Genomic DNA, 27,223 nt, shown 5'->3' on the forward strand with positions numbered 1-27,223 from the left:
TCAACCCAAAGCACATTCAACTTGAGGTATGACTGTAGTTGTTTATCTCCTTGACATCAGATGGGAGGGTGTTCCACCGGGAGGGAGCCACCACCGAGAAGGCCCTCTGCCTGGTTTCCTGTAACCTCACTTCTCACAGGGAGGGAACCGCCAGAAGGCCCTTGGCGCTGGACCTCAGTGTCAGGGCAGAATGATGGGGGTGGAGACGCTCCTTCAGGTATACTGGGCCTTTGAGGCCGTTTAGTGCTTTAAAGGTCAGCACCAACACTTTGAATTGCGCTCGGAAACGTACTATAAATGTAAGCTTCTGTCAGGTGCTCAGGGAACAGTTCTTGGAGGTCTCTGTTTAGCAGGTCTTGCAAGATCTCGGTTGCAGAGGAAATGGATGAGTAAGACTTTGAAACGAGAAGAAGCAACATCTGCTTAATTGCTGAGCAACATGTCTTGTGAGGGAGCGAGAAAGTCAGTCAGCAAACTTGACGCTTGGATTTTGCAAGCATCTGCAAGCGATTGGGACGTCTCTGACTCACTCTCAGGAACCAGAGGAAGCAGTTTAGCAGTCCCCTCCTAAGCCAAATTCTCAAGGGGGCTTACTCCCTGGTCCAGAGGCTCCCAAACCTTTTGCGGGGGTGTCACTGTCCTCCTGCTTCCCGCTCACCCCCAGTGTTGCCCCTCCTACCCTATAAAAAGGATTATTCAGAACAGCGGTTGGAACAACCCACTTGAGAAGATAATAACGCAATGGAATTCAAAACAGTAGCAACTAATTGCATGGTTTTTCTTTTTCAAAATCCAGTTAAAACTATTTAGTTTAATCAATTCCACGAAACGGATGAACTTGATCTAGTGAAACCAGCTTTTCAAAGTCTGATAGTTATTTATACCTCCAGTCCTGCTCAGCCCAGGGAATTTCGGAGCATTGGTGCCTCCAACCGTAGAGGCAAGGCAAAATCATCCTGGCTAACAGCCACTGAAGGCCCCTCCTTCTCCAGGACTGGGTCCAATCCTCTTTCAAAGCCATTTAGGTTTGTGGCCATCACAGCCTGCTGTGGCAGGGAGTTCCACAGGTTAACTCTGCACTGCATGAAGAAGGATTTAATTTTCTCTGTCCTGAATCCAGCTGCACTGGGTGTCTGTGACTGCTAGTCTTATGAGAGAGAGAGAGAGAGAGAGAGAGAGAGAGAGAGAGAGAGAGCGACTTTTCTGTATCTACTTTCTCCATGCCAGGCATACATTTTTAAACTTTCCTCTTTCCTTTTTCCTTTCTCCTTCTGTGATGGAACTCCTATTTGGGGACTTGCCTGGCTTTTTTCTGGCCCACGTAGGACCAGTCTGGATAGTTGGCCTTGGTGAAGATTTGACGTTTTCATCCCCAAAAAGTTTCTGATTTGAGTTTCTATTGAAATGAGGCTGAATCTTAATGTTGTATTTTAATCTTGTTTTTAAGTCGTATCTTAATCAATTGTTTTATATCTGGTGTTAGCTGCCCTGAGCCCGGTCTTGGTGGGGAGGGCGGGATATAAATAAAATAAAATAAAACTTCTGTCATATACTAGAAAGCCCCAATGCTGCATCCTTCGTTCATAGGGGACTCGATCGATCTCGTTGGCCTTTTCTGTGCCTTTTCCAGCTGTTCGATACCCTTTTTGAGCTGAGGCGACCAGAACGGTGCACAGTAATTGGGCAGATTCGCAGTTTTATTTCCGTGGTGCGTTCTGCCGTTTAGCTATGGGGAAGGACAAGGCCTGGTCAACTGCTGGGTATGTGCTAGAAGCGGTTTAACCAACCTGCTTTCTTTCTGCACCCCACCTTCCAATCCAGATCAGAAATCCCTGGGCAACTGCTCTTTCTGCCACGATGCAGGCCAGCTGGGCCAGGAGATCAGCAGGCTGCAGGAGGAGCTGGAAGGAATCCAGAAGAAGCTCTTGGCGCAGGAGGTATTGCTCGACCGCGCTGGCCAGACCCACCAGCAGCTCTCGTCCGCCAGCAACAAGATCAACGACGAGGTGGACGGGTGCTTCTCCGCCATCCAGCGGGTCAACCAGAGCCTGGCGCTCTTCCTGGCACAGGTGAGGGGCTGGCAGGGGGCCACTTCCGAGCTGGGCAGCTCGCTGAAGGAGCTGTCGCAAGAGCACTTCGACATGGAAGCCGCCGTGCAGCAAATGAACTTCACCGTCGGCCAGACCTCCGACTGGGTGCACATCATCCAGAGGAAGATGAACGAGGAAACCTTGACGCTGCAGAAGATCGTGTCCGACTGGCAGAACTACACCCGCCTGCTGGGGGGCTTGAGGACCACCTCCTCCAAAACTGGGGAGCTGGTCAAGGGCATCCAAACCAGCCTGGGCATCACCTCGCAGAGGATCGGGCAGAACTCGGAGGGCATGCACGACCTGGTTTTGCAAGTCATGAGCCTGCAGTTGCAGCTGGACAACGTCTCGTCCTTCCTGGACGACCACGAGGAGAACATGCACGACCTCCAGTACCACGCCCGCTACACGCAGAACCGGACGGCCGAGCGCTTTGAGACGCTCGAAGGACGCATGACCTCCCACGAGATCGAAATCAGCACCATCTTCACCAACATCAACGCCACGGACAGCCACGTCCACAGCATGCTCAAATACCTGGACGACGTCCGGCTCTCCTGCACACTGGGCTTCCATGCGCACGCCGAGGAGCTCTACTACCTGAACAGGTCGGTCAGCCTCATGCTCAGCGCCACTGACCTCCTGCGCGAGCGCTTCAGCCTTCTCAGCGCCCGCCTGGACTTTGACATCCGCAACCTCTCCATGGTCATGGAAGAGATGAAGGCGGTGGACACCCGTCACGGACAGATCCTCCGAAACGTCACTGTCTTGCGAGGTGAGAAGCAGCGATGGGGAGGCAAGCGGGAGGCACAGGGTTGTTTTGATCACTACTTGTTAAATTCATTAGCCGCCCTTTTTGTGATGGCAACTCAAAGCGACACGAAAAATAAAGCTATAATAGATGCATGCATTAAAACCGGGAGACAGGACATACCGTATTTTTCGTCTTATAGGGCGTACCGGCCCATAGGATGCACCTCGTTTTTTGGGGGAAAAATGAATTTAAAAAAAATTATTCCCCCCCCCCCCGCCCTGGCTGCCGCCCCAAGCCTTGCGCTCACCTGCCCGAAGCACGGGGCACCCTCTGGAGGGCTCCCCGTGCTTCAGGCGACAGGCTGCCGCCCCAAGCCTCGCACACCCGGCGGGACCTCCTGCCGGGCGCGCGAGGCTTGCAGACACTCGCCCGAAGCACGGGGAGCCCTCCGGAGGGCTCCCTGTGCTTCGGGCGACAGGCTGCCACCCCAAGCCTCGCGCGCTCGGCGGGACCTCCTGCCGGGCGCGCAAGGCTTGCGGACACTCGCGGGGGCTGCAGGCTGCTGTTCGCAAGCCTTGTGAGCCCACGGGAACTCCCACCGGGCTTGCAAGGCTTGCGGATAGCTTCCTGAAGCCTGGAGAGCAAGAGGGGTCGGTGCGCACCGATGCCTCTTGCTCTCCAGGCTTCAGCGAAAGCCTGCATTCGCCCCATAGGACGCACACACATTTCCCCTTCATTTTTGGAGGGGAAAAAGTGCGTCCTATGGGGCGAAAAATACGGTACCGTATTTTTCTCTCCATAAGACGCGCCTGACCATAAGATGCACCTAGTTTTTAGAGGGGGAAAGCAAGGGAAAAAATATTCTTTAAAGGGAGCGCTGAGCAGAGCCTGTGTGCATCCCAGGCTCTGCTCAGCGCTCCCTTTCATGAGCCGCGTGGCACTTGCGGGCTTTTCCCAAGGAGGGAGAAGGGACTGACGGGCTGCCCTCCTCACTCCTTGGGGAAAAGCCCCCAAGAGCTGCGCACACACACTCCGCGCGGCTCTTGGGGGCTTTTCTGGGAGGTGGGGAAAACACACTCTGTCCCTTTGCCCACCTCCTGCAAGAGCCGCACATGAAGCCAGGACAGCAAGCTGGATCACTGGATTTGGATTTGATATCCCGCTTTATCACTCCCCTTCAGGAGTCCCTTCCTCCCCCACAACAAACACTCTGTGAGGTGAGTGAGGCTGAGAGACTTCAGAGAAGTGTGACTGGTCCAAGGTCACCCAGCAGCTGCAGGTGGAGGAGCGGGGAAGCGAACCCGGTTCACCAGATTACGAGACTACTGCTCTTAACCACTACACCACACTGGCTATCACTGCGCAGCAATCCCTCTTGCTGTCTTGGCTTATGGGATAGCCGCGCACAGTCTCTCCCGGGCAGTGGCATGAAGGCTCCCCCAAAAAACACACTCCCTTTAAAGAGTGCATGGAGCGTGTGTGCAGCTCTTTAAAGGGAGCGCTGAGCAGAGCCTCCCGCCTGCATTCGCTCCGTAAGATGCACACACATTTACCCTTACTTTTTAGGAGGGGAAAAGTGCATCTTATAGAGCGAAAAATACGGTACATTAAAGGATCTCACCCACTCTAAAAGGCCATAGATAGTTAAAAGCCTAGTTGAAATTGTTATTACTATGGTTATAATTACAGTGGAACCTTGGTTCTCAAACGCCTTGGTACTCAAACATTTCAGCTCCCGAATGTTGAAAACCCAGAAGTGAGTGTTCTGGTTTTCAAATGTTTTTTGGAAGCCGAACATCCGATGCAACTGTCAGCAATTGTTTCCTGGGCGCCTGCACCAATCGGAAGCTGCGCCTTGGTTTTTGAATGTTTTGGAAGTTGAACAGACTTCCGGAACGGATTGCGTCCGAGAACCAAGGTACCACTGTATTCATATCCCAGTTTCTTCCCTGTCCGGGACTCAAGGTGGCTTACACAGATGAAGGAATGTTTTTGCAAAGTGCTTGAAAATATGCAATGAAGGGGCCAGGCGAGCCTCTCTGGGGAAAGCGTTCCACAAACGGGGAGCCACCACAGAAAAGACCCCTTCTCATATTGCTGCAGGTGCCTTCTGTGCTAACCATTAATCACCTGCTGGAAACTTTTCATTTCCACCAGGCCCAATTAAAAGTACTCATTCCACTTTGGTTAAATGAGGTCTGTTTTTAACTTTGTGTGTTTGTTCTGGCATGCTTTAGGTTTCTATTGCTGGAAACCACTTTGACCTATTTTTCATGCCACTGGGGTGTACAAATATTTTAATTAATCAATGAAACAATGAAAGACATCTTCCCTGCTCCCGTGGCCAGCTCTTGTGCCAGGGACTCTGTGCCCTTCCTGCGCCAGGGGGTCTTGTGACCCCAAGTGACCCAGTTTGGACTCAGGGAGGTCTCGATCCTGACCTGCACACTGTGGACTTCTAGAGACCAGTCTAGCCACCCATGGAACAGAGTGGTAAGGGCTGCTTTCGATGCTTGGCTTCGGATTTTTGCAGCCTCTCCTGAATCTCCAGAGCAGGTTTACTTGGGCTGCAAAACCCAAATAAATAGATGAGTCACGGGCTTGGGCGACAACCTCTAATATTTCGCAAGCTTGTTTTTGCCAATTTGAAGAGCTGTCTTTCCCATCAGCTGCTGGCCGCTCGAAATAAACTTCATTCAGGGACTGATCAAAGTGGGTGTCCATATAAGAAAAGAACATGAGAAAATCTGCTGAACTCCGAAGCATTGCTGCCTCTGACTGTGATAGCCATCAATAGCCCTGTCCTCCATGCATTTGTCTAATCCTCTTTTAAAGCCATCCAAGTTGGTGGCCATCCCTGCCTCCTGTGGCAGGGAGTTCCACAGGTTAACAGTGAGCTGCATGAAGAAGTCTTTTCTTCAATCTGTCCTGAATCTTGCAGCTTTCAGCTTCAGTGGACACCCAGGAGTTCTAGGAGAGAGAGAAACAAAATCCTCCCTTCCTCCCATGCCATGCTTAATTTTGTAAACTTCTATCGTGTCACGTCTTCCTCACTATTTCTCTAAGCTAAAAAGTCCCAAACCTTTCTTCATGAGGGAGTCACTCCAGCGCCTCAATCATTTGTGTTGCCTTGGACAGCCTGCTTTTATTCCAGATTCACTAACCAGGATAGCTATAAAAACCCTGCTTAGAAGCAACAAGACAATCAGTACAATGAGAAGATAATAATAATAATAATAATAATAATAATAATAATAATAATAATAATAATAATAATAATAATTTATTTATTCCCCGCCCATCTGGCTGGGTTTCCCCAGCCACTCTTGGTGGCTTCCAACACATTAAAATACAGTAACGCATCAAACATTAAACGCTTCCCTAAATAGGGCTGACGTCAGATATCTTCTACAAGTCTGGTAGTTGTTGTTCTCTTTGACATCTGGTGGGAGGGCGTTCCACAGGGCGGGTCCCACCACCGAGAAGGCCCTCTGCCTGGTTCCCTGTAACTTGGCTTCTCACAGGGAGGGAACCACCAAAAGGTCCTCAGAGCTGGACATCAGTGTCCGGGCAGAATGATGGGGGTGGAGACGCTCCTTCAGGGATACTGGGCCGAAGCAAACAGACAAGCAGTACAATGAGATCACACCAGGCATAATTTTCTAACTTTCTGTCATGTTGCCTCCTGCTTGCTTTCCCTCTAAACAAAGAAGCCTCCAAACTCTGCAACTTTTCCTCATGGGAAAGTTCTGCTTCCCCATCTCAGGAATATAAGTTGCGGGGTCCCCAGCAGCAGAAGAAACGCCTGTTCAGACAACGTGTCATGTTGGGTCGACCTTTCCGCTCCAATCTACGGTGGTCGCAGGAGCATAAGAATATATGTGCTCATTTCAGCTGATAAAGTCATCCCTTCACTTGGTGACTTGCAGGAAGAGTTTCCAAACTAGCTTCTTTTAGGCCAAAGATGATCGATTAAGGATTAATGTGCAGGCAGGAAGTCCTGCTGGGAATATTGTCATAGATTGTGGAGTTGGAAGGGGCCTCCAAATGTCATCTAGCCGAAACCACAGTGGTGCAGGAATCACAGCTAAAGAATCCTTGAGGGATCCAGTCTCTGCTTAAAAACCTCCAACAAAGGAGGGAGTCGGTCCCACTGTCCAATGGCTCTTACCATCAGAAGGTTCTTCTGAATGTTTAGTAGGAATCGCCTTTCTTGCAACTGGAATCCATTGGTTCAGATCATCCCCACTGGAGCAGCAGAAAAGCTCGCTCCATCTTCCATGGGAAACCCTTAAGGTGTGTGAAGATGTCTCTCATATCACAGCCCCTTCTTTTCTCCAAGCTAAACATGCCCAACTCCCGCAACCATTTGTGGGCTGGTCTGCTGCCAGGCTGCCACCTAATCCCTTGGGTGGCGCTGTGGTCTAAACCACTTAGCCTCTTGGGCTTGCCGATCGGAAGGTCATTGGTTCGAATCCCCACGACGGAGTGAGCTCCCTTTGCTCTGTCCCAGCTCCTCCCAACTTAGCAGTTCGAAAGCACGCCAGTGCAAGTGAATAAATAGGTACTGTTGTGGCGGGAAGGTAAACGGCGTTTCCATGCGCTCTGGTTTCCGTCACGGCATCCCATTGCTCCAGGAGTGGTTTAGTCCTGCTGACCACATGACCCAGAAAGCTGTCTGTGGACAAACACCCGCTCCCTCGGCCTGAAAGTGAGATGAGCGCCGCAACCCCATAGTCACCTTTCACTGGACTTAACCATCCAGGGGTCCTTGACCTTTACCTTAATAGGGACGTGGGTAGCGCAGTGGTAAACCACTGAACCTCTTGGGCTTGCTGTTCAGAAGGTTGGCAGTTTGAATCCCTGCAACGGGGTGAGCTCCCGTTGCTTTGTCCCTGCTCCTGCCAACCTAGCAGTTCGAAAGCACGTCGGTGCAAGTAGATAAATAGGTACTGCTGTGGCAGAAAGGTAAATGGCGTTTCCGTGCGCTCTGGTTTCCGTTGTGCCAGAAGCGGTTTAGTCCTGCTGGCCACACGACCCAGAAAGCGGTCTGTGAACAAACACCGACTCCCTCGGCCTGAAAGCGAGATGAGCACCGCAACCCCATAGTCGCCTTTGACTGGACTTAACCATCCAGGGGTCCTTTAAAGGTAAAGGGACCCCTGACCATTAGGTCCAGTCGTGGCTGACTCTGGGGTTACGACGCTCATCTCACTTTACTGGCCGAGGGAGCCGGTGTACAGCTTCCGGGTCATGTGGCCGGCATGACTAAGCTGCTTCTGGCGAACCAGAGCAGCGCACGGAAACGCCGTTTACCTTCCTGCCGGAGTGGTACCTACCGTATTTATCTGCTTGCACTTTTGATGTGCTTTCGAACTGCTAGGTTGGCAGGAGCAGGGACTGAGCAACGAGAGCTCACCCCGTCGCAGGGATTCGAACTGCCGACCTTCTGATCGGCAAGTCCTAGGCTCTGTGGTTTAACCCACAGTGCCACAAGGGGTCCTTTACCTTTACCTTATCTAATCCCTTGAAAATTCTGCCAGACCATGAGCGACCTAGGCATCAAGTGGGCCAGAGGCAAGGCACAATGCCAGCCTTCCTTCATCTGTTCGCACATGAACGCGGCGTCCGGGCGCTGCAGCGTTAAGGACGTGATCCCCGCAGCTGGTTCCCATTTGAAACGCACTGCAACATGCATCATAAAAACACACAGGCCGTTGATTGGTAGCAGCTGAGTGTCAGTGCTCTGGCTGTGACTCCGGCCTCCCGGGGTGGAAGGAAAGAGGGGTTGCCTTTTAGGAAGATGCTTCACACGTTGCAGCAGGGAGTGAAAGTCTATGGCGTGGGGGGGGGGGACCCTGCTGCAATGTGAGGATCTGCTTAGACCCCCCAAGGTGCGCTACTGCTGCTGCTGCTGCTATGGTTGCCGTCTCAGCGCATTGGACTTTTTGCACACCGCCAAAACCCCAGACCTGGGTCTGTGCATAGTTAAACTGTGGAACTGCCTCCATAGTCATCCTGACAAGACAGAAGTATTGTTTTGAGGGGACAGGGGGCGGGCTGGTGTGGAGGATTCCCTGGTCCTGAATGGGGTAACTGTGCCCCTGAGGGACCAGGTGCGCAGCCTGGGAGTCATTCTGGACTCACAGCTGTCCATGGAGACGCAGGTCAACTCTGTGTCCAGGGCAGCTGTTTACCAGTTCCATCTGGTACGCAGGATGAGCCCCTATCTGCCCGCAGACTGTCTCGCCAGAGTGGTGCATGCTCTAGTTATCTCTCGCTTGGACTACTGCAATGCGCTCTACGTGGGGCTCCCTTTGAAGGTGACCCAGAAACTACAACAAATCTTGAAAGACTTACATTGGCTCCCAGTACGTTTCCAAGCACAATTCAGAGTGTTGGTGCTGACCTTGAAAGCCCTAAATGGCCTCAGTCCAGTATACCTGAAGGAGCGTCTCCACCCCCATCGTTCTGCCCAGACACTGAGGTCCAGCGCTGAGGGCCTTCTGGCAGTTCCCTCCCTGTGAGAAGTGAAGCTACAGGGAACCAGGCGGAGGGCCTTTTCGGTAGTGGCACCTGCCCTGTGGAACGCCCTCCCACCAGATGTCAAAGAGATAAACAACTACCTGACATTTAGATGACATCTGAAGGCAGCCCTCTTTAGGGAAGTTTTTAATGTGTGACATTTTAATGTATTCTCAATCTTTGTTGGAAGCTGCCCAGAGTGGCTGGGGAAACCCAGCCAGATGGGCGGGGTACAAATAATAATTATTATTATTATTATTATTATTATTATTATTATTATTATTATTTTCAAATCCAGCTTGCAGGTTTCCCACAGTTATCTGATTGGCTTCTGTGAGAACCGGATGCTGAGCTAAACCGACCATTGGTGTCCTAGAATTGATGCAATGGACAAAGTCTGAGTCTCCCTAGCTGCCAATAATCACTTAGTGATGAGAGCACTCTGCATATGCTCAGAGTCCCCCTTTATTTTCCCCACACACCTTTCAGGACAAGAGTTCCTGATTTTGGAGCTGAGCCTTGGATCAAACAAAGCCCTAGATTTGGGGTGCCAAGCCGAGACCTCCTCCCCTCCTCCTCCCTTCAGATTTGAGCCCCTTAGGAGCTGCCCTGTTGCCGCAGCTTCAGCAAAGTCTCCCCCACTTCCCTGGCCCAGCTGCTCCGAGTGCTGTTTATCCTTCCTGCTGCTGAGCTCTGTTATTTTAAATTTTTTTTATTGCTATGGAAAAAGAGTGCAATGCACAGTGAGCTGGCGCAAGCCAGAACCACCCCTGGGTACCGCCTCAGACTGCCCAGATATGTGCGTGGCCTGGCAGGATGGTCTGAGTCAATACAGGATTGCATCCCAAGCTGGCGGGGCTGTGAGCTTGCAAACGCCAGCTGGGGAGGCAGAACCTCCTGGAGGTTTTCTTTGGCTTTCTCTGGGTGGGAGCTGAGCGCTCGAGGCTGCTGTTGATCTCTCTCCTTACAGATCCCAGCACATTGAGTTCCCAGACCCTCCCAGCCAGGTAGCCAGATCTAAGCAGTCCCAGGCTGGAACCTCCCCTCTGCACCCTCAGGTTGGCAAGGAGGACATCACACAGTTGCCTGTGACATGTTGCAGAAAGACACCGGCGCAGAGGCGCCTCTGGGCAGTCTCTGGGAGACCTGTTTGTTTGCAAATGTCCCGGCTCAGCTTCCAAATCCTAGAGGCCCAGCAAAAGAGCCAAGAATCTCAGCAAGACTGCTTTACTTCTGTCAACCCTGTTAACGGAGAAATCCAAGCAGTGGCGTAGTGTGGGGGGTGCAGGGGGGGCCAGCCGCACCAGGCGCAACATCTGGGGGTTAGGGTTAGGGGGCGCAAATCCACGGGTTAGGGGGCGCAAATTACTTGCCTTGCCCCGGGTGCTGACAACCCACGCTACGCCACTGAATCCAAGGGCTCCCTTGGACAAAAAAACAAGGACACCAGCCAGGAATACCAAAGCAGTAGGCTTGGTCTTTATTGAAGACTGTCACGACGGGACTCCCACCTGCCACCAGGTGAAACAGGATGGAAGCCCCAAACAAAAGAGAACCCAAACTTTTATGAGCTGCTCATCCCCATGTTACACCCCCCCCCAAAACTACATCACTCATGCATCACGGTTACATCATGAAAGGGGAGGTCTGGTGGCAGTAATCTGAGCATCCTGGACCCTGCCCCATGGTCCCCCTTGCCCTCCAACAAACACCCATCAAGTGGAACAAAAGAGATATTTACACTTCCCTGTTTTCCAGCCAAGTTCATCGCACCCTTTTGTCTTCATCTGGGTTTGTTATTTCTGGAATGGCTACCTGTCTGGCACTCAGGTATCAGGATGCCAGGGATTATCCCTCAGGCAGAGGGGCTGCTGAGTAGCTGAGTTCACAGGTCTATATGAATTTCTGAAGTTTTCCCAGTGAGCCAGTACAGAGATCCATTTATCAGTGAATTCTTACATTTGGTATCGTGCAGCAAAGGCCCTTTGAATAGATAGGAAGAAACTGTGATGAAGTGTTTTGTGGGGACAAGTCACAAAAGTCACAAAAGTGATTGTGCTGGTTTTGGTAGTGGGCTGCATGTGCAGGATATCTGCTGGAGGGGCAACCCCCCCCCACACCTATAAATAAATTCCTGCAACAGCCCTGATCCAGCAGTCTCTCCTTACATCTTTAAACACGGTATACGGTGTGGGCATGTTTAGCCTGGAGAAGAGGAGGTTAAGGGGTGATATGATAGCCATGTTCAAATATATAAAAGGATGTCACATAGAGGAGGGAGAAAGGTTGTTTTCTGCTGCCCCAGAGAAGCGGACACGGAGCAATGGAGCCAAACTACAAGAAAGAAGATTCCACCTAAACATGAGGAAGAACTTCCTGACAGTAAGAGCTGTTCGACAGTGGAAATTGCTGCCAAGGAGTGTGGTGGAGTCTCCTACTTTGGAGGTCTTTAAGCAGAGGCTTGACAACCATATGTCAGGAGTGCTCTGATGGTGTTTCCTGCTTGGCAGGGGGTTGGACTCGATGGCCCTTGTGGTCTCTTCCAACTCTGATTCTATGATTCTATGACCCTTGGATCCCCTTCTAACTCTAAGATTCTATGTTTCTCTGAAAAGCTAGTAGCCCCTCCCAGCTCTCACCTGGGAGATTTCCTTTCTTCTCCCAGCCTCCCACCCTAGGAGACCAACACTTCCCTTCCTCCCACGCCCAGGGTATCAGGACATTTGCCATCACCTTCCTCATCGCAAAGAATTCCAGTCTTTGGGGGATGTGGGTTTGTTGGGCAAAAGCTTTGGACCCAGCACAGAGCAAGCAGGTCTCTGTGTCTCCAGCTCCCAGCCTGATTCCGGCTCAGCTCACACCCCAAAACTCTGGCTCATGTTCTCCCACCTTGCAGCTGGGATAGGGGGCTGGAGAAATGGCCCACCCATTAACAACAACAACAACAACAACAACAACTTATTTATACCCCACCCATCTGGTTGGGTTTCCCCAGCCACTCTGGGCGGCTTCCAACAAAACACTAAAATACAATAACCTATTATATATTAAAAGCTTCCCTAAAAGATCAAACATTAAAAACTTTCCTGAACAGGGCTTCAGATGTCTTCTAAAAGTCAGATAGTTGTTTATTTCCTTGGCATCTGATGGGAAGGCATTCCACAGGGCAGGTGCCACCACCGAGAAGGCCCTCTGCCTGGTTCCCTGTAGCATCACTTCTCACAGGGAGGGAATCGCCAGAAGGCCCTCGGAGCTGGACCCTGGTGTCCGGGGTGGAGATGCTCCTTCAGATATACTGGGCCGAGGCCGTTGAGGGCTTTAAAGGTCAGCACCAACACTTTGAATTGTGCTCAGAAACGTACTGGGAGCCAGTGTAGGTCTTTCAGGACTGGTGTTATGTGGTCTCGGCGGCCGCTCCCAGTCACCAGTCTAGCTGCCACATTCTGGATTAGTTGTAATTTCCTGGTCACCTTCAAAGGTAGCCCCACGGAGAGCGTGTTGCAGTAGTCCAAGCGGGAGATAACCAGAGCATGCACCACTCTGGCGAGGCAGTCCGCAGGCAGGTAGGGTCTCATCCTGCGTACTAGATGGAGCTGGGAGACAGCTGCCCTGGACACAGAATTGACCTGCGCCTCCATGGACAGCTGTGAGTTCAAAATGACTCCCAGGCTGCACACCTGGTCCTTTAGGGGCACAGTTACCCCATTCAGGACCAGGGAATCCTCCACACCCGCCCGCCTCCTCTCCCCCCAAAACAGTACAGTGGTACCTCTGGATGCGAATGGGATCTGTTCCGGATCCCCGTTCACATCCTGAAGCGAACGCAACCTGGGAGTGTGCAGGTCGCAATTCACCCCTTCCACACATGCATGTAACATCATTTTGAGCGTCTGCACATGCGCGAGCAACGAAACCTGGAAGTAATGCGCTCTGTTACTTCTGGGTCGCTGCGGAGTGCAGCCCGAAAACGCTCAACCTGAAGCTACTTCAACCCGAGGTATGACTGTACATCTGTCTTGTCAGAATTCAACCTCAATCTGTTGGCCGCCATCCATCCTTAGTTGTTGCTCTTACAACTCAGATCATTATTTGGGGATGCCAATGAGGATATTCAAGTGGTCATTTTTCTTACAAAGAAACCTGTACGGTTCACCAATCTCTTCTATAGGATCCCAAGCCTCACTGGGCACAGGAAGCCAAAAATTGGAAAGGGGACCCAAGGCATCATCCAGACTGACCCCCCATCACAATCTCATAGTGGTACACTGCCCTGGATGTTGTTGCATAGTTTACTGTTGCTGACCCCATATTTCCCTCTCGTCCTATCCAGGCGTCCCTGGCCCACCCGGCCCTCGAGGATTCAGAGGCGACGTTGGTGTCAAAGGGCCGACCGGGAGCAGAGGAGCGAAAGGCGACTCCGGGAGCCTGGGGCCGCCGGGGCCCCCAGGAGCCCAGGGCCCCCCCGGCAACCCAGGCCCTGCAGGCGAGAGAGGCCTCGTGGGCGCGAAAGGCCTCCCAGGCTTCAAAGGGGCCAAGGGAAGCTTCGGACAAGGGGGTGCCAAAGGGCAACCGGGCCCCAAGGGCGATGTGGGGCCCCCAGGGCCTGGGGGGCCACCGGGACCAGCTGGACCTCCTGGGCTGCAGGGGAAGCCGGGCATCCCAGGGAAAATGGGGCCGCCGGGCTCAATCGGGCCGACCGGGCCAAAAGGGGACCCTGGGATCCAGGGGCGGCCGGGGTTACCAGGGCCCCCGGGGCCCCCGGGAATGTGAGCAGTTCCTTTGTCCCCCGTACAAAAAGGGGTGGGGGTAGATGTGTTGGTGGTGGGCAGGCGGACAGACTCTTTTTGACTGCAGGCAGCTGCCCCCCACATCCATGGAAGGTCCCACCACCCCAGCTCCTGCCCTCATTTATTCTGCACAGTTCGGGGCACCGTTTGCAGCAGCTTCGGGGGAACTGCAGAACCATCCAAGGCGAAGAGTTGCAGCTGCTAAACTCCGGCCACCCTCCCGCCTCGTGTTGAGCACCTTCTTTGCCCGCCCGCTGCCGCAGGACCACTGAGATCGAACCGCTAAACAGATCTCCAGATCCCTGGCTATTTGCCCTTCCAAAGACTCCTTTGGAAGTGAGCCAGTGTGGTGTAGTGGTTCAGAGCGGTGGACTCGTAATCTGGTGAACGGGATTCGCTTCCCCGCTCCTCCACATGCAGCTGCTGGGTGACCTTGGGCCAGTCACACTTCTCTGAAGTCTCTCAGCCCCACTCACCTCACAGAGGGTTTGTTGTGGGGGAGGAAGGGAAAGATTCTGCTTTGAGACTCCTTCGGGTAGTGATAAAGCAGGATATCAAATTCAAACTCCTCCTCTTCTTCTCCTTTGGTCAACCTATGTGTGAGCCGGGGAAAGATGCGAGGGTGTTTTCCATTGCAGTGGAAGAGCAAAATTTGTACATGTGTGTGCTCGGCCTGGGGGTTAACCCGAGCCACGCGGCCCAGATCCAGTCCCAAATCCAAGGATTCCGCGAGAAGTCAGTCCAACAGGGCCAAGGCAGGAAACCAGGCTAGGTCAGGCACAGGATCACAGGCAGGATCTGGCAAACAGCAACATTGCTCCTGCAACCTGGGGCAGGGTCTGACAGCCTTTTAATTCTGTCGGGGTAGCGGCCGGTCCTGATCCCCCGGTGACTCACCTCCCTGTTTCGCCTGAAGGCGAGCACTCCTCCTGCGAGTCCTCAGGTCTCTCCTTCTCTCAGACCTGAGTCTCTGCAGCTCAGGAGACGTCGGTGGGTTACTAGACCCAGAGGCCACCTCAGCCTCCCCTGACCCAACCGGTAGAGGAGCAGCTATAAGTGATGGCCCAGCCAGAGGCAACGAGGGAATCCCCGCCTCTGAAGCCAGGGCAGGCTCAGGCCCCTGACTCAGTCCAGCTGGTGTTTGCTGCAGGGGAACCTGTGCAGACTGGGACTCTTCAGGATCAGGCCCCAGACTTGGTCCAGATGCCGCCTGAGGCATAGGATCCGGTGCAGCCTAAGACTCCTCTGGACCCGGGTCCGAGCCCAAGTCCCAGGCCATCACAATGTGTAGATTTGGGTGTGTGCATACGTGTGTGTGAAAGAGGTTGCCACCTTTTCCTCTTGCCCTGCTCCTGCGCCTTTTAGCAGCAGCCCAACACATAAAAACGCATCGTTAAACTATGGAACTCCCTTCCACTGGAGATGGCCACCAACTTGGATGGCTGCAGAGTCAGAGGCAGCGATGCTTCTGAACACCAGTTTCTGGAAGTCGCAGGAGAGGAGAGGGCTCTCATGCTCTGATCCTGCTAACAGCCTTCCCATTAAGGTATCTAGTTGGCCCCTTTGAGAACAGGATTCTGGACTGACCTGACCCAGCAGGCTCTCCTTAGCTGGCGATACTCTTCCTCCCTCCCATGGGAGGAAAAGCCTTAGCTGCTACATTTCTGGATGCAGGTTGCTGCAGAAAGCAGAAGAGCAGGGCAGGCGGCACAGATGTTCAGCACTCCCAGTAGAACATCTGCAGGCTGTTTCCCACGATTCCCGTTTCTCCCACAGCAGCAGAAAAAGAGAGCCGGTTAGGACAGGTCGTAGTTCATTGGTAGAGCCCAGGCTTTGCGTGCAGAAGGCGGCCTCAGGTTTGATCCCTGGACTCTCCAGTTGAAAAGCAGGAGATCAGGGATGGACGTCTTGCTTTGCACAAGGCCCTTTAAGGCAGAGCTGCTGGCCATCGGAGTAGTTAGCCACACTGCAAGGCAGGTTTGGAGATGGCCTCGTCAATCATAAGGGGGCAGAGCAGCTGCCTTGAGTGCAGAAGGCCTTGGGTTGAACCCCCAACAGTATGTCCAGGTAGAGGGGGGAGAGACTCCCATGAACCCAATGGCCTTCCTCTGTTGGCTGGAATCACAGAATCGTGGGACAGAACTGCAGAGTTGGAAGGGAGCCTCCAAAGGCCATCTAGCCCAACCCCCTATTGCAGCTGAATAATCCCCAACAGGTGGCCACCCAGCCCCTGCTTAAAAGCCTCCAGTGATGTCCTGAGGCGGCTGATCTGTGACTCTCCAGGGACTCAGCCAGAGGAGAGTTTTTCCTCCAGAACCTTCTGGAGATCCTGCCAGAGATTGAACCCGGAATCTTTCACGTGGAGAGGCTACAGAATTCCGTCTCATTCACCCTCCAAAATATTGTCGCCCCACAAGGCGGCCCGTTCTTGCGACAGCCGTGCGTGTGTTGTGAGGATCGGTTGCAGTGCTTCCCGTTGTGTGCGTGTTGTGTTGTTTCTGTGCGCCCGTTCCATGGTGCAGCTGGTTTGCGTCATCAGTCCCCTGCCGAAGTGTAACCCTGGTATCCATGTATCATGTAACAGCAGCCACATGTATAATTTCCAGACCAATAAAGATACGGATGTACAAGTCTCATCGCCTGACTCCCTTGGGTGCAGGGCAGGGGGTGGGCACCCCTCTAAAATCAAGGAGAGACGGAGGGCAAAGGGGTCCCAGCTTGTAGCCTGCATTCAATCAGAGAGCTGTTTAAAGGCTTTATAAAGAGTTTGATATATGGGGGGGCCACACACCCTTTTTCTTACTCACTGGTAAAGCACGTGTAACATATCCATATTTTCATTCCATTTATTTATATCCCAGCTTTTGCCTCAAGGCAGCTCACATAATTTAAAACAACACACATAAAACCCAAAACAAACTGGGGAAGATAATAATTACCTTTTTTGCCCCATAAGACGCACTTTTTCTTCCTAAAAAGTAAGGGGAAATGTCTGTGCCTCTTATGGAGCGAATGTGTGGTCCCTGGAACCGAATTGCCCAGGGGCAAAAAGCAGATCGTGCTTTCTTTTCTTTTCTTTTCTTGAAAGAGGGAAGGGGGTGTTGAAACAAAGCCGCTGATCATTTGCCGATCGGGGAGGGAGACAAGGGACGCTAGAGCAGTGTTTCCCAACCACTGTTCCGCGGCACACTAGTGTGCCGCGAGATGTTGCCTGGTGTGCCGCGAGATGTTGCCTGGAGGGAGGCGGGCGAGTCGGGCGGCGAGAGGCGGGGCGGCGGCGGCGAGGAGAGGCCGCCCAGCGCGGGGCTCTCGCCGTCTGGCTGCCTGCGAGCTCGGCGGGCAGCGCCTCCGTCCGCAGCGCCCGCCTCGCGGCTCTCATTCCCTGCCCCTGCCAAAGCTCACCCAGCCAAGCCGCGCTCTCCTTCCTGCCTCGCTTTGCTGCCTCCTCCCCCCCCACCCCCAAAGCTTGGAGGTTCCCCGGCAAGGGGGAGGGAAAAAAATTGAAACTTACACTTTCGTGCGTCCCTCCCGGCGTGACGCTGCGCGCTGACGTCACGGGGCTGTAATGGTGGTGTGCCTCGAGATTTTTTTCATCAAACAAGTGTGCCTTTGCCCAAAAAAGGTTGGGAAACACTGCGCTAGAGATCAAGGAGGCTGCCTGGGTGGGGGGGGGAGTAAAGACAGCAAACTTGCAAAGGGGGGGACGACAGGAAGACTAAAGCAATAAGGAGAGAAATTAGAAGAAAAGGAGGAGCAAAAAACTCCTCCAGCTAAGGAAAAGACACTAAGGCAAACAAGAGGGAAGGGAGTGTTGAAAGGAAGCAGCTGATCAGCAAGCAATCGGGAGGGAGATAAGGGACGCTAGCAATAAAAGAGGCTCCTAGGAGGGGGGAGGTAAAAGCCCATGGTTCCTCAGGATTTTAGCATTGGGTCACCCCAAATTCACCATCAGATCACATAGCATGTCCATGGCTACAGCCTGCACCAAAAAAACCACGCACCCACTGTTTCGTGGGGCCACAATGGCACAAAAACGTGGTTACAAAGCACAGATCCACATGGATCCTCAGGATTTTTGCATTGGGTTTGCCCAAATTCACCATCAAATCAGATGTCTGTGGCTACAGCATGAACCACAAAAATCATACATCCACTGTTTCATTCAGAATTTTTTTTTCTTGTTTTCCTCCTCTAAAAACTAGGTGCGTCTTATGGTCAGGTGCATCTTATGGAGTGAAAAATACGGCAAACCGTAATTAAGCTCTGATAGATATATTAAAATGCAGACAGTTCTTTGTTTGTCACTATGCTATGCATTTTTTTGCGTTTTTATACTGTAAACTGCCCCGTGATCCTTGCATGAAGGACGGTACAGAAATTTAATAAACGCTAATAGTAACGATAATAATAGCAGCACAGCGTTGCTCCAAGCCCTTTCCTTAAAAACAAGCCAGTTCCCTAAGGCCAGATGGAAGAAAAAAGTTTTCACCTAGCAGTGGAAAGACAACAGGGAGGGAAGCAGTAACAACAACAATAAAAAATTATCTATACCCCGCCCATCTGGCTGGGCTTCCCCAGCCACTCTGGGAGGCTTCCAACAAAATATTAAAATACAGTGATGCATCAAACATTAAAAGCTTCCCTAAACAGTCTATCTTCTCTAGGCAGGGAGTTCCAAAGTTGCCTCTCCAACATTTCCACCAAGCAGGCCTGGATGGCTGGAGAAGATCTCAGAGCCTGGGTAGGTTCATGCAAGGGAATTTGGCATTTCAGACAGTTGGAGCTAAGCTGTATATAATTCATGCAGCCCCCTTTGAAAAGGAAAAAACAAAGTTGCCCCTCTCTCATTGAGTTATGTCTCACCATTTTCAAACACGGTTTCTCCCTCACAGCCCATTTGAGAGCCTGCTCTCTCTTTTTCCCCCCCAAGTGAAATTGACTAGACCAGAAGCCCCATAATCTGGTCCAGTTAATCTCTTCTGTACAGTGGCAGGGATTCCCCCAAGGCAAACTTAATGGAATTGCCTTTGAGAAGGGCATAGAAACTTCAGAATACAGAACTCTGCTTTTCCAATAGTCCGATGTGGATCATCTGATCTCGTTGCACCTTCCTTGGCTCCCAGTGAACTATATGTAAACTCGTGCACTGGCTAAGGTCCTCAGCTGAGGCCTCATCCTGCTTCCAACTAGGTCAGAAGAGCAGAGAAGGTTAGGAGAGCTCAGAACAAAGTGCTTCCTTCCTTCCAGCATTTCAGTCTTGCCAAGGCAGCCAAGGATGAGAAAATAATAATAATAATAACGGGGGGGGGGGGGGACACAAAGGCATTGCAAAATACATAAATGGTGCAACAGCCAGCAAAGCTGGAAAACCAAAACAAGATAAATAAAACAGAAAAGAGCAATAACACAGAACAGCAGAGCAGAGCAAAAATGAGAAAAACAAAAGCCAGAGATCTTTAATCATAAGAACTGATTAAAGTTCAAGAGCTGCCAAAAATAACGCTTTTGACCAGGCGCCCAAAATCAAAGAAAGAGCCAGCCTGTTTCTTGCACAGAGTTCCAGGGCCTGGGAGCCAACACTGAAAAGGCCTTCCCTTCATACCCTTCCCATTTTAGGGAGGGGCCCTGCCAGGGGTGCCAACTTGAATAAAATATTGGGGCAGAAACAAAATAAAATAAATTCCTTCCATTAGCACCTTAGAGACCAACTAAGTTTGTTATTGGTATGAGCTTTCGTGTGCATGCAAATTTCTTCAGATACAATACAGTGGTACCTCGGGTTAAGTACTTAATTCGTTCTGGAGGTCCGTACTTAACCTGAAACTGTTCTTAACCTGAAGCACCACTTTAGCTAATGGGGCCTCCTCCTGCCGCCGTGCCGCCGAAGCACGATTTCTGTTCTCATCCTGAAGCCAAGTTCTTAACCTGAAGCACTATTTCTGGCTTAGTGGAGTGTGTAACCTGAAGTGTATGTAACCTGAAACGTATGTAACCCAAGGTACCAGTGTATCTGAATATTCTTCAGATATTGGGGCAGGTAAGCCGCACTCCACATAATCACACACACCATTTGAATGGCAATGGCCATCAATTGGCGCCCCCTCAAATATTTTACTGGGGGAACCAAAGGGACCTCAAACTTGACCACAAAGTTGACCCTCAAAGTTGACCACAAACTTGACATGAGCCAACAGTGTGACGCGGCAGCTAAAAAAGCCAATGCAATTCTGGGCTGCATCAATAGGAGTATAGCATCTAGATCAAGGGAAGTAATAGTGCCACTGTATTCTGCTCTGGTCAGACCTCACCTGGAGTACTGTGTCCAGTTCTGGGCACCACAATTCAAGAAGGACACTGACGAACTGGAACGTGTCCAGAGGAGGGCAACCAAAATGGTCAAAGGCCTGGAAACGATGCCTTATGAGGAACGGCTAAGGGAGCTGGGCATGTTTAGCCTGGAGAAGAGGAGGTTAAGGGGTGATATGATAGCCATGTTCAAATATATAAAAGGATGTCACATAGAGGAGGGAGAAAGGTTGTTTTCTGCTGCTCCAGAGAAGCGGACACGGAGCAATGGATCCAAACTACAAGAAAGAAGATTCCACCTAAACATTAGGAAGAACTTCCTGACAGTAAGAGCTGTTCGACAGTGGAATTTGCTGCCAAGGAGTGTGGTGGAGTCTCCTCCTTTGGAGGTCTTTAAGCAGAGGCTTGACAACCATATGTCAGGAGTGCTCTGATGGTGTTTCCTGCTTGGCAGGGGGTTGGACTCGATGGCCCTTGGGGTCTCTTCCAACTCTAGGATTCTATGATTCTATGATTCTATGACCTCAGCCCCTAGGAGTTGGCTTCTATTGGCCCTGCCAACCAGCTTCCTCCTCCTTCCTCTCTGCGTTGCCCTTGCAGCAGAGAGGAGGAGGATGGGGACCAACCTAGAATTAGAAGGCTCTGCCTGTTGTTGCCTCTAGCGCCACCTACTGTCGGGCTCCCTGCCTTCTGCCCTATGAGTCCCAATGGGTACCAGTCACCAAGGACCCTACAGCCTTGAGTAGGAGCCAAGCCAGATGATTGTGGTGTGGTAACTGGAGAGGGGGGTCTGTTTCCACCTCCTCTGTGTTGACAAAGACATGGGCACACTCCCCCTGTGCCCACACCAGCACGCCTCATGCTAATAAAACCCCCCCTTTTTGCAAATCCACATGGCTTCCGTGTACAGACATGGACTCTTCCACTCAGCTGTTGCAAGGGCGAATGCGCTTCCAGGCGTCTCCTCGCTCGACTCCCAGCTGCGAGCATCTGGAGAACAGCTCCCCAAAGCCCCAGGCTTCCCGGATGGGAAGCGGATGTAGAAAAAAGCAGAGTAGCCGCTGGGCAGCAAATGCTTTTCACATCCCCAGAGGAACACTGAGCCTTGTGGACAGGCCTTCGGAGGGTCTGTGCTGGGCAGTGTGAGCCACAGAGTCATAGAATCATAGTCGTGCTCGCTTCGGCAGCACATATACTAAAATTGGAACGATACAGAGAAGATTAGCATGGCCCCTGCAAAGGGATGAAACGGAAATTCGTGAAGCGTTCCATATTAAAAAAAAGAAGAAGAATGAATCATAGTGACCCCAAAGGGACACAGGTGGCGCTGTGGTCTAAACCACTGAGCCTCTTGGACTTACCGATCAGAAGGTCAGCAGTTCGAACCCCCACGACGGAGTGAGCTCCCTTTGCTCTTTCCCAGCTTTTGCCAACCTAGCAGCTCAGAAGCACACCAGTGCAAGTAGATAAATAGGTACCACTGCGGCGGGAAGGTAATCGGCATTTCCGTACGCTCTAGTTTCCGTCACAGTGTCCCGTTGCTCCAGAAGCAGTTTAGTCCTGCTGGCCACATGACCCAGAAAACTGTCTGTGGACAAACACCGGCTCCCTTGGCCTGAAAGGGAGCACCGCAACCCCAGAGTCATCTGTGAAAGGGAGCACCGCAACCCCAGAGTCGTCTGCGACTGGGCTTAACCAGGGGGCCTTTACCTTTACTTTTAGCGACCCCAAGGGTCATCTAGTCCAACCCCCTGCAATGCAGCAATCTTTTTGCCCAACATGGGGCTCTAACCCACAACCTTAAGATTAACAGTCGCGTGCTTTACCGACTGAATATATTGGTGAACACAGCACCCAAAAATGCATCACGTTGTTTCCAAAAACGTGTGCATGACTCAAAACTGTGTTTATCAGGGGACGTGCTCACTAAAATGCTGGTGGATTTGCATGAGATTTTCTTTCCTAAAAATTAAAACGAAACCCTCTCCAGAAATGTGCAGACCGAAATGTGAGACTGGGAGAATGAGGAACAGAGACAGCAGTCGCTGACAGATCCTTCCGTCCCTTCTGGAAAGGGCAAAGGCTAAGCCTACGAGGACCGAGGGAGAAGATTGAAAAGCATAACCAGAAATTAATAAACAGCGAAAGAGCGACCCAGAGGGGTTGTGGTCTGCGCAGGACGGCCTTTCGGCTGCCTTCTTTCCCCATCTGGCTTCATTCAGGAAGTGGGTCATTCTAATCTTTCAACCCATATCCAATCTGTTGTGTTTTGGTGTGTTTTTTTTAGGCAGAAAATCAAACAATTTAGCCTCTGGAAAATTGGGAGCCCAGGGATGGGGGTGGGAGCGATCACAATGTGTTTATTTATCTGGAAATGCTTTTGTGATGCAACGCAAACTCAGCCCACGATAAAATCACACCATCCCGACTTCTGACCAGTTCCCAGTTTGGGGGAATGCCTGGGAATGGCCCAGCGGGAGTTGGGTCTTATTGCCCTGAATTATAAGGGGGGGGGGTTGATGAAGGGAGAATAACAAGGCTATCCCAACAATAGGAGTTGATTTCACAACAGGCCAGATCTCTCTTGAAGCCGTAGAGCAAGAAGCATTGAGGCTTCAGTTTTCCACACACTTACCAGGGAGTAACACCTGCGCGCCCCCGAAATCAGTGGAGCTACCTTCTGAGTAAGCATGCAGGGCGTCAGCTGGGCGGTGCGCCCAAATGTTACAAAGGAAGCTGATAAAAATGAGCTAAGCATAGCCTGGCAAGTGAAGTTGGGTGTTGGTATATTGCTTTGTTTTATTTATTGGAAATACTTTGTATTTTTATACAGTGGTACGCGGATGGCGCTGTGGGTTAAACCACAGAGCCTAGGGCTTGCCGATCAGAAGGTTGGCGGTTCGAATCCCCGCAATGACGGGGTGAGCTCTCGTTGCTCGATCCCTACTCCTGCCAACCTAGCCGTTCAAAAGCACGTCAAAGTGCAAGTAGATAAATAGGTACCACTCCAGCGGGAAGGTAAACAGCGTTTCCGTGTGCTGCTCTGGTTCGCCAGAAGCGGCTTAGTCATGCTGGCCACATGACCCGGAAGCTGAACGCCGGTTTCCTTGGCCAGTGAAGCAAGATGAGTGCCACAACCCCAGAGTCGGTCACGACTGGACCTAATGGTCAGGGGTCCCTTTACCTTTACCTTGGTTCTCAAACTCAATCCGTTCCGGGAGTCCGTTCGACTCCGGAAACTGTTCAAAAATGAAAGCGCAGCTTCCGATTGGCTGCAGGAGCTTTCTGCACTCAAGCAGGAATGTTCAACTTCTGAAGAACATTTGCAAACTGGAACACACACTTCCAAGTTGCTGCATTCAGGAGCCAATTTGTTCAGGAGCCAAGCCGTTTCAGTACCAAGGTACCACTGTATATTGCATTTTTAAATTGCAGTCTTCTTCTTCATCAGCCTGGCAGAGCTTTTTAAAAAATGAAAGGCAGCCTCTAGAGGCTGCAGTTTTGAGAGGAAGGGCATTAAAGGGGCATTTAACTTACCCCTCCAACTAGGGCTTTTCCTACTCAAAATCCCTCCTGCTTGCATTGCCAACTGCAGTCTCCCATTCCTACTCGCTGGATCATCGCCTTGTCGTGGTGAGTGGGCTTGCACGTTCCTATGACCCTTGTGAGCGAAGCCGTCAGGAATTTCGTACTCCCAGCAGAGTCACCCAAGGTGGTAAGGTCAAAGGGAAGGAGCTAGACAAAGAATGGGCCACGAGTGATCGCCAAAGAAGAAGAAGCAGTCTCCCATGAGTGCGTTCCATTGGGCACAATGGAGGCCCCTGCTAAAGACTCCTGTCTCACATCTACTTTGCCCTTTGCTCTGCCACCAGGGCTACTCCAGAGTAAACTTCTACAGGTAGGTAGCCGTGTGGGTCTGCCGTAGTCGAAACAAAAACTTCAGAAATAGACTGGAAACAAAAGAATTTCAGAAATAGACTGGAAAGAGAAGTTGCTGAATTGCAACTTATTATGCGGGTGGCGCTGTGGGTTAAACCACATAGCCTAGGACTCGCCGATCAGAAGGTCGGTGGTTCAAATCCCGGCGACAGGGTGAGCTCCCATTGTTCAGTCCCTGCTCCTGCCAACCTAGCAGTTCAAAAGCTCCAGCGGGAAGGTAAACAGTGTTTCTGTGCGCTGCTCTGGTTCGCCAGAAATGGCTTAGTCATGCGGGCCACAAGACCCAGAAGCTGTCTGCGGACAAACACCGGCTCCCTCGGCCAATAAAGCGAGATGAGCACACAACCCCAGAGTCGGTCACGACTGGACCTAATGGTCAGGGGTCCCTTTACCTTTACCTCTCTACCATGGAGAGACCTGGTCTGAATAGAGACTTTGGATTCTTATCTCATTATACATGATAAAGCTATTTTTAGCCATCTCACCCCTTGCTTTTTCCTGTAAGACCAACTGCAGTCGTTAACAGTCGTCAACAGGTTTACCACACCTGTCAGCCAATCTCCCATTCCCACCACCCTTCTGAGTAATACCCCTCCCCACCCTCTCACTATATATAAGGGTCTGGTGACTTCTGTTTCAGTGTATCTGAGGAAGTGTGCATGCACACGAAAGCTCATAACAAAAACAAATTTAGTTGGTCTCTAAGGTGCTACTGGAAGGATTATTTTTTTCCATATCCCTGCATTTTTTGAAAGCAACACCTGGGCCCTGATTTTGAAGACAAAGAGAAGGAGGCCCAGCCCTTGTCTTAAGATGCTCCTGCAATGTGGGGAAGTGGGGCGAGATCCACGACGGAAAACAGGCACAAAATATCAAGCCCAACTTTTTCCTTTTTGTGGTCAAGTCACACATGTGCTGATCATTTGCTGGCCTTCCTTAAATGCGCCAGATATTTGCTGACCAACCAAGCCACAGCTGGCCAGCTGGTATGCTATTTAAATCACAGAAATAAATAAAAAAAATTGCACAGGTTCTTGCCCAAGAATTAAATAGGCTTTTCTTTTTTCAAACCACCAACACTTCTGTTTCAGATACCTCCTTCTCCAGTTCCTCTTCTGCCAAAATCTTATTTGTTCCGTAGCTTTAAGCATGTGGCAAAATTAAGCAAAGGATAGGCAGATGCAGAACAGCTGGAGGAAGACCCGTCCGTCCTTCCAGCAAGGATGTAAGAACTCAAGAACCTAAGAAGAACCTGGTGGATCAGTTACAGATAGTTCTCTTTCTCAATGACAGTTCTCTTTCTCAAGCTCTGGGAGGAAGACCTTTCATTGCCTACAGACAGCCACCCAATCTTAAACAACTCCTAACCCACAATAATACTACAACCAGACTTAACACGGACACTGGCACCAGAGCCTGCAATAAACCCAGATGCCAACTTTGCTGCCACATACACCCGGACAACACCATTATTGGCCCCAACAACATCACACATACCATCTCGGGACTATTTAATTGCTCATCATCTAACATTGTGTATGCCATCAAATGCCAACAGTGTCCTTCAGCTCTCTATATTGGACAAACAGGCCAAACCTTACGCCAAAGAATAAACGGACATAAATCTGACTTCAAGAATCACAAAACAGAGAAACCAGTAGGAGAACACTTCAATCTCCCAGGACATTCTATACAAGATCTCAAAGTAGCTGTTTTACTACAAAGGAATTTCAGAAATAGACTGGAAAGAGAAGCTGCTGAATTGCAACTCATTACCAAACTTAAAACCATGGAGAGACCTGGTCTGAACAGAGACATTGGGTTCTTATCTCATTATACATGACTAAGCCATTTTTCGCCTTCTCACCCCTTGCCTTTTCCGGTAAGACCTATTGCAGTCGTTAAGAGTCGTCAACAGGCTCATCTCAGCTATCTGCCAATCTCCCATTCCCACCACCCTTCTGAGTAATACCCCTCCCCACCTTCTCACTATATAGAAGGATCTGGCAACTTCTGTTTCAGTGTATCTGAAGAAGTGTGCATGCACACGAAAGCTCATACCAAGAACTAACTTAGTTGGTCTTTAAGGTGCTACTAGAATGATTTTTTTTATTTTTTGACTGGTGGATCAGGTCAATGATGACCCAACTGGTCCAGCACAATGCGCTCACAGTGGCCAAGCAGATGCCCCAAATGGAAACCCACAAGAAGCAGGATCTGAGCACAAGAGAGGCATTCTCCCTGCTTGTGGTTTCCATCAACTGGTGCTGTATTCAGACGCATTGCTTTCTCCAGCTGTGAAGGGCAGAACTCAACCATCCTGGTTAGCAGCCATCAATAGCTCTCTCCTCCTCCATGAATTTGTCTAATCCTCCTTATGGTGCTGGAGGAGACTCTTGAGAGTCCCATGGACTGCAAGAAGATCCAACCTCTCCATCCTGAAGGAAATCAGCCCTGAGTGCTCACTGGAAGGACAGATCCTGAAGCTGAGGCTCCAAGACTTTGGCCACCTCATGAGAAGAGAAGACTCCCTGGAAAAGACCCTGATGTTGGGACAGATGGAGGGCAGAAGGAGAAGGGGACGACAGAGGACGAGATGGTTGGACAGTGTTCTCGAAGGGACCAGCATGAGTTTGAGCAAACTGCGGGAGGCAGTGGAAGACAGGAGGGCCTGGTGTGCTCTGGTCCAGGGGGTCACGAAGAGTCAGACACAACTAAATGACTAAAAAACAACAACAATATCCTAGTTCCTGAGTCCAGGTCACAGGCTCACCCTATTCATACACAAATACTCTCTTAAGACAGGATTTCCCAGCAAAAAG

General features: G+C 51.1%; 1 protein-coding gene across 2 annotated transcripts in view; it reads left to right on the forward strand.

The window, feature by feature from the left end:
• SCARA3 (scavenger receptor class A member 3) overlaps positions 1–27,223 on the forward strand; it is a 129,223-nt gene that overhangs the window by 35,502 nt on the left and 66,498 nt on the right. Inside the window, exons 5-6 of one of the 2 annotated variants that reach the window (XR_014006502.1) lie at positions 1,822–2,865; positions 13,700–14,502. Coding sequence is in view for 1 of the 2 variants with exons in the window: in XM_081188633.1 (XP_081044759.1) it covers positions 1,822–2,865; positions 13,700–14,139 (1,484 nt within the window). In the remaining variant the exon portion in view is untranslated. Of the gene's footprint in view, positions 1–1,821; positions 2,866–13,699; positions 16,789–27,223 lie in introns of those variants that run through there. The other variant, XM_081188633.1, reaches the window with a different exon arrangement.

Source organism: Podarcis bocagei, assembly GCF_964188305.1.
Source record: "Podarcis bocagei genome assembly, chromosome: 3".
Lineage (NCBI taxonomy): Eukaryota > Metazoa > Chordata > Lepidosauria > Squamata > Lacertidae > Podarcis > Podarcis bocagei.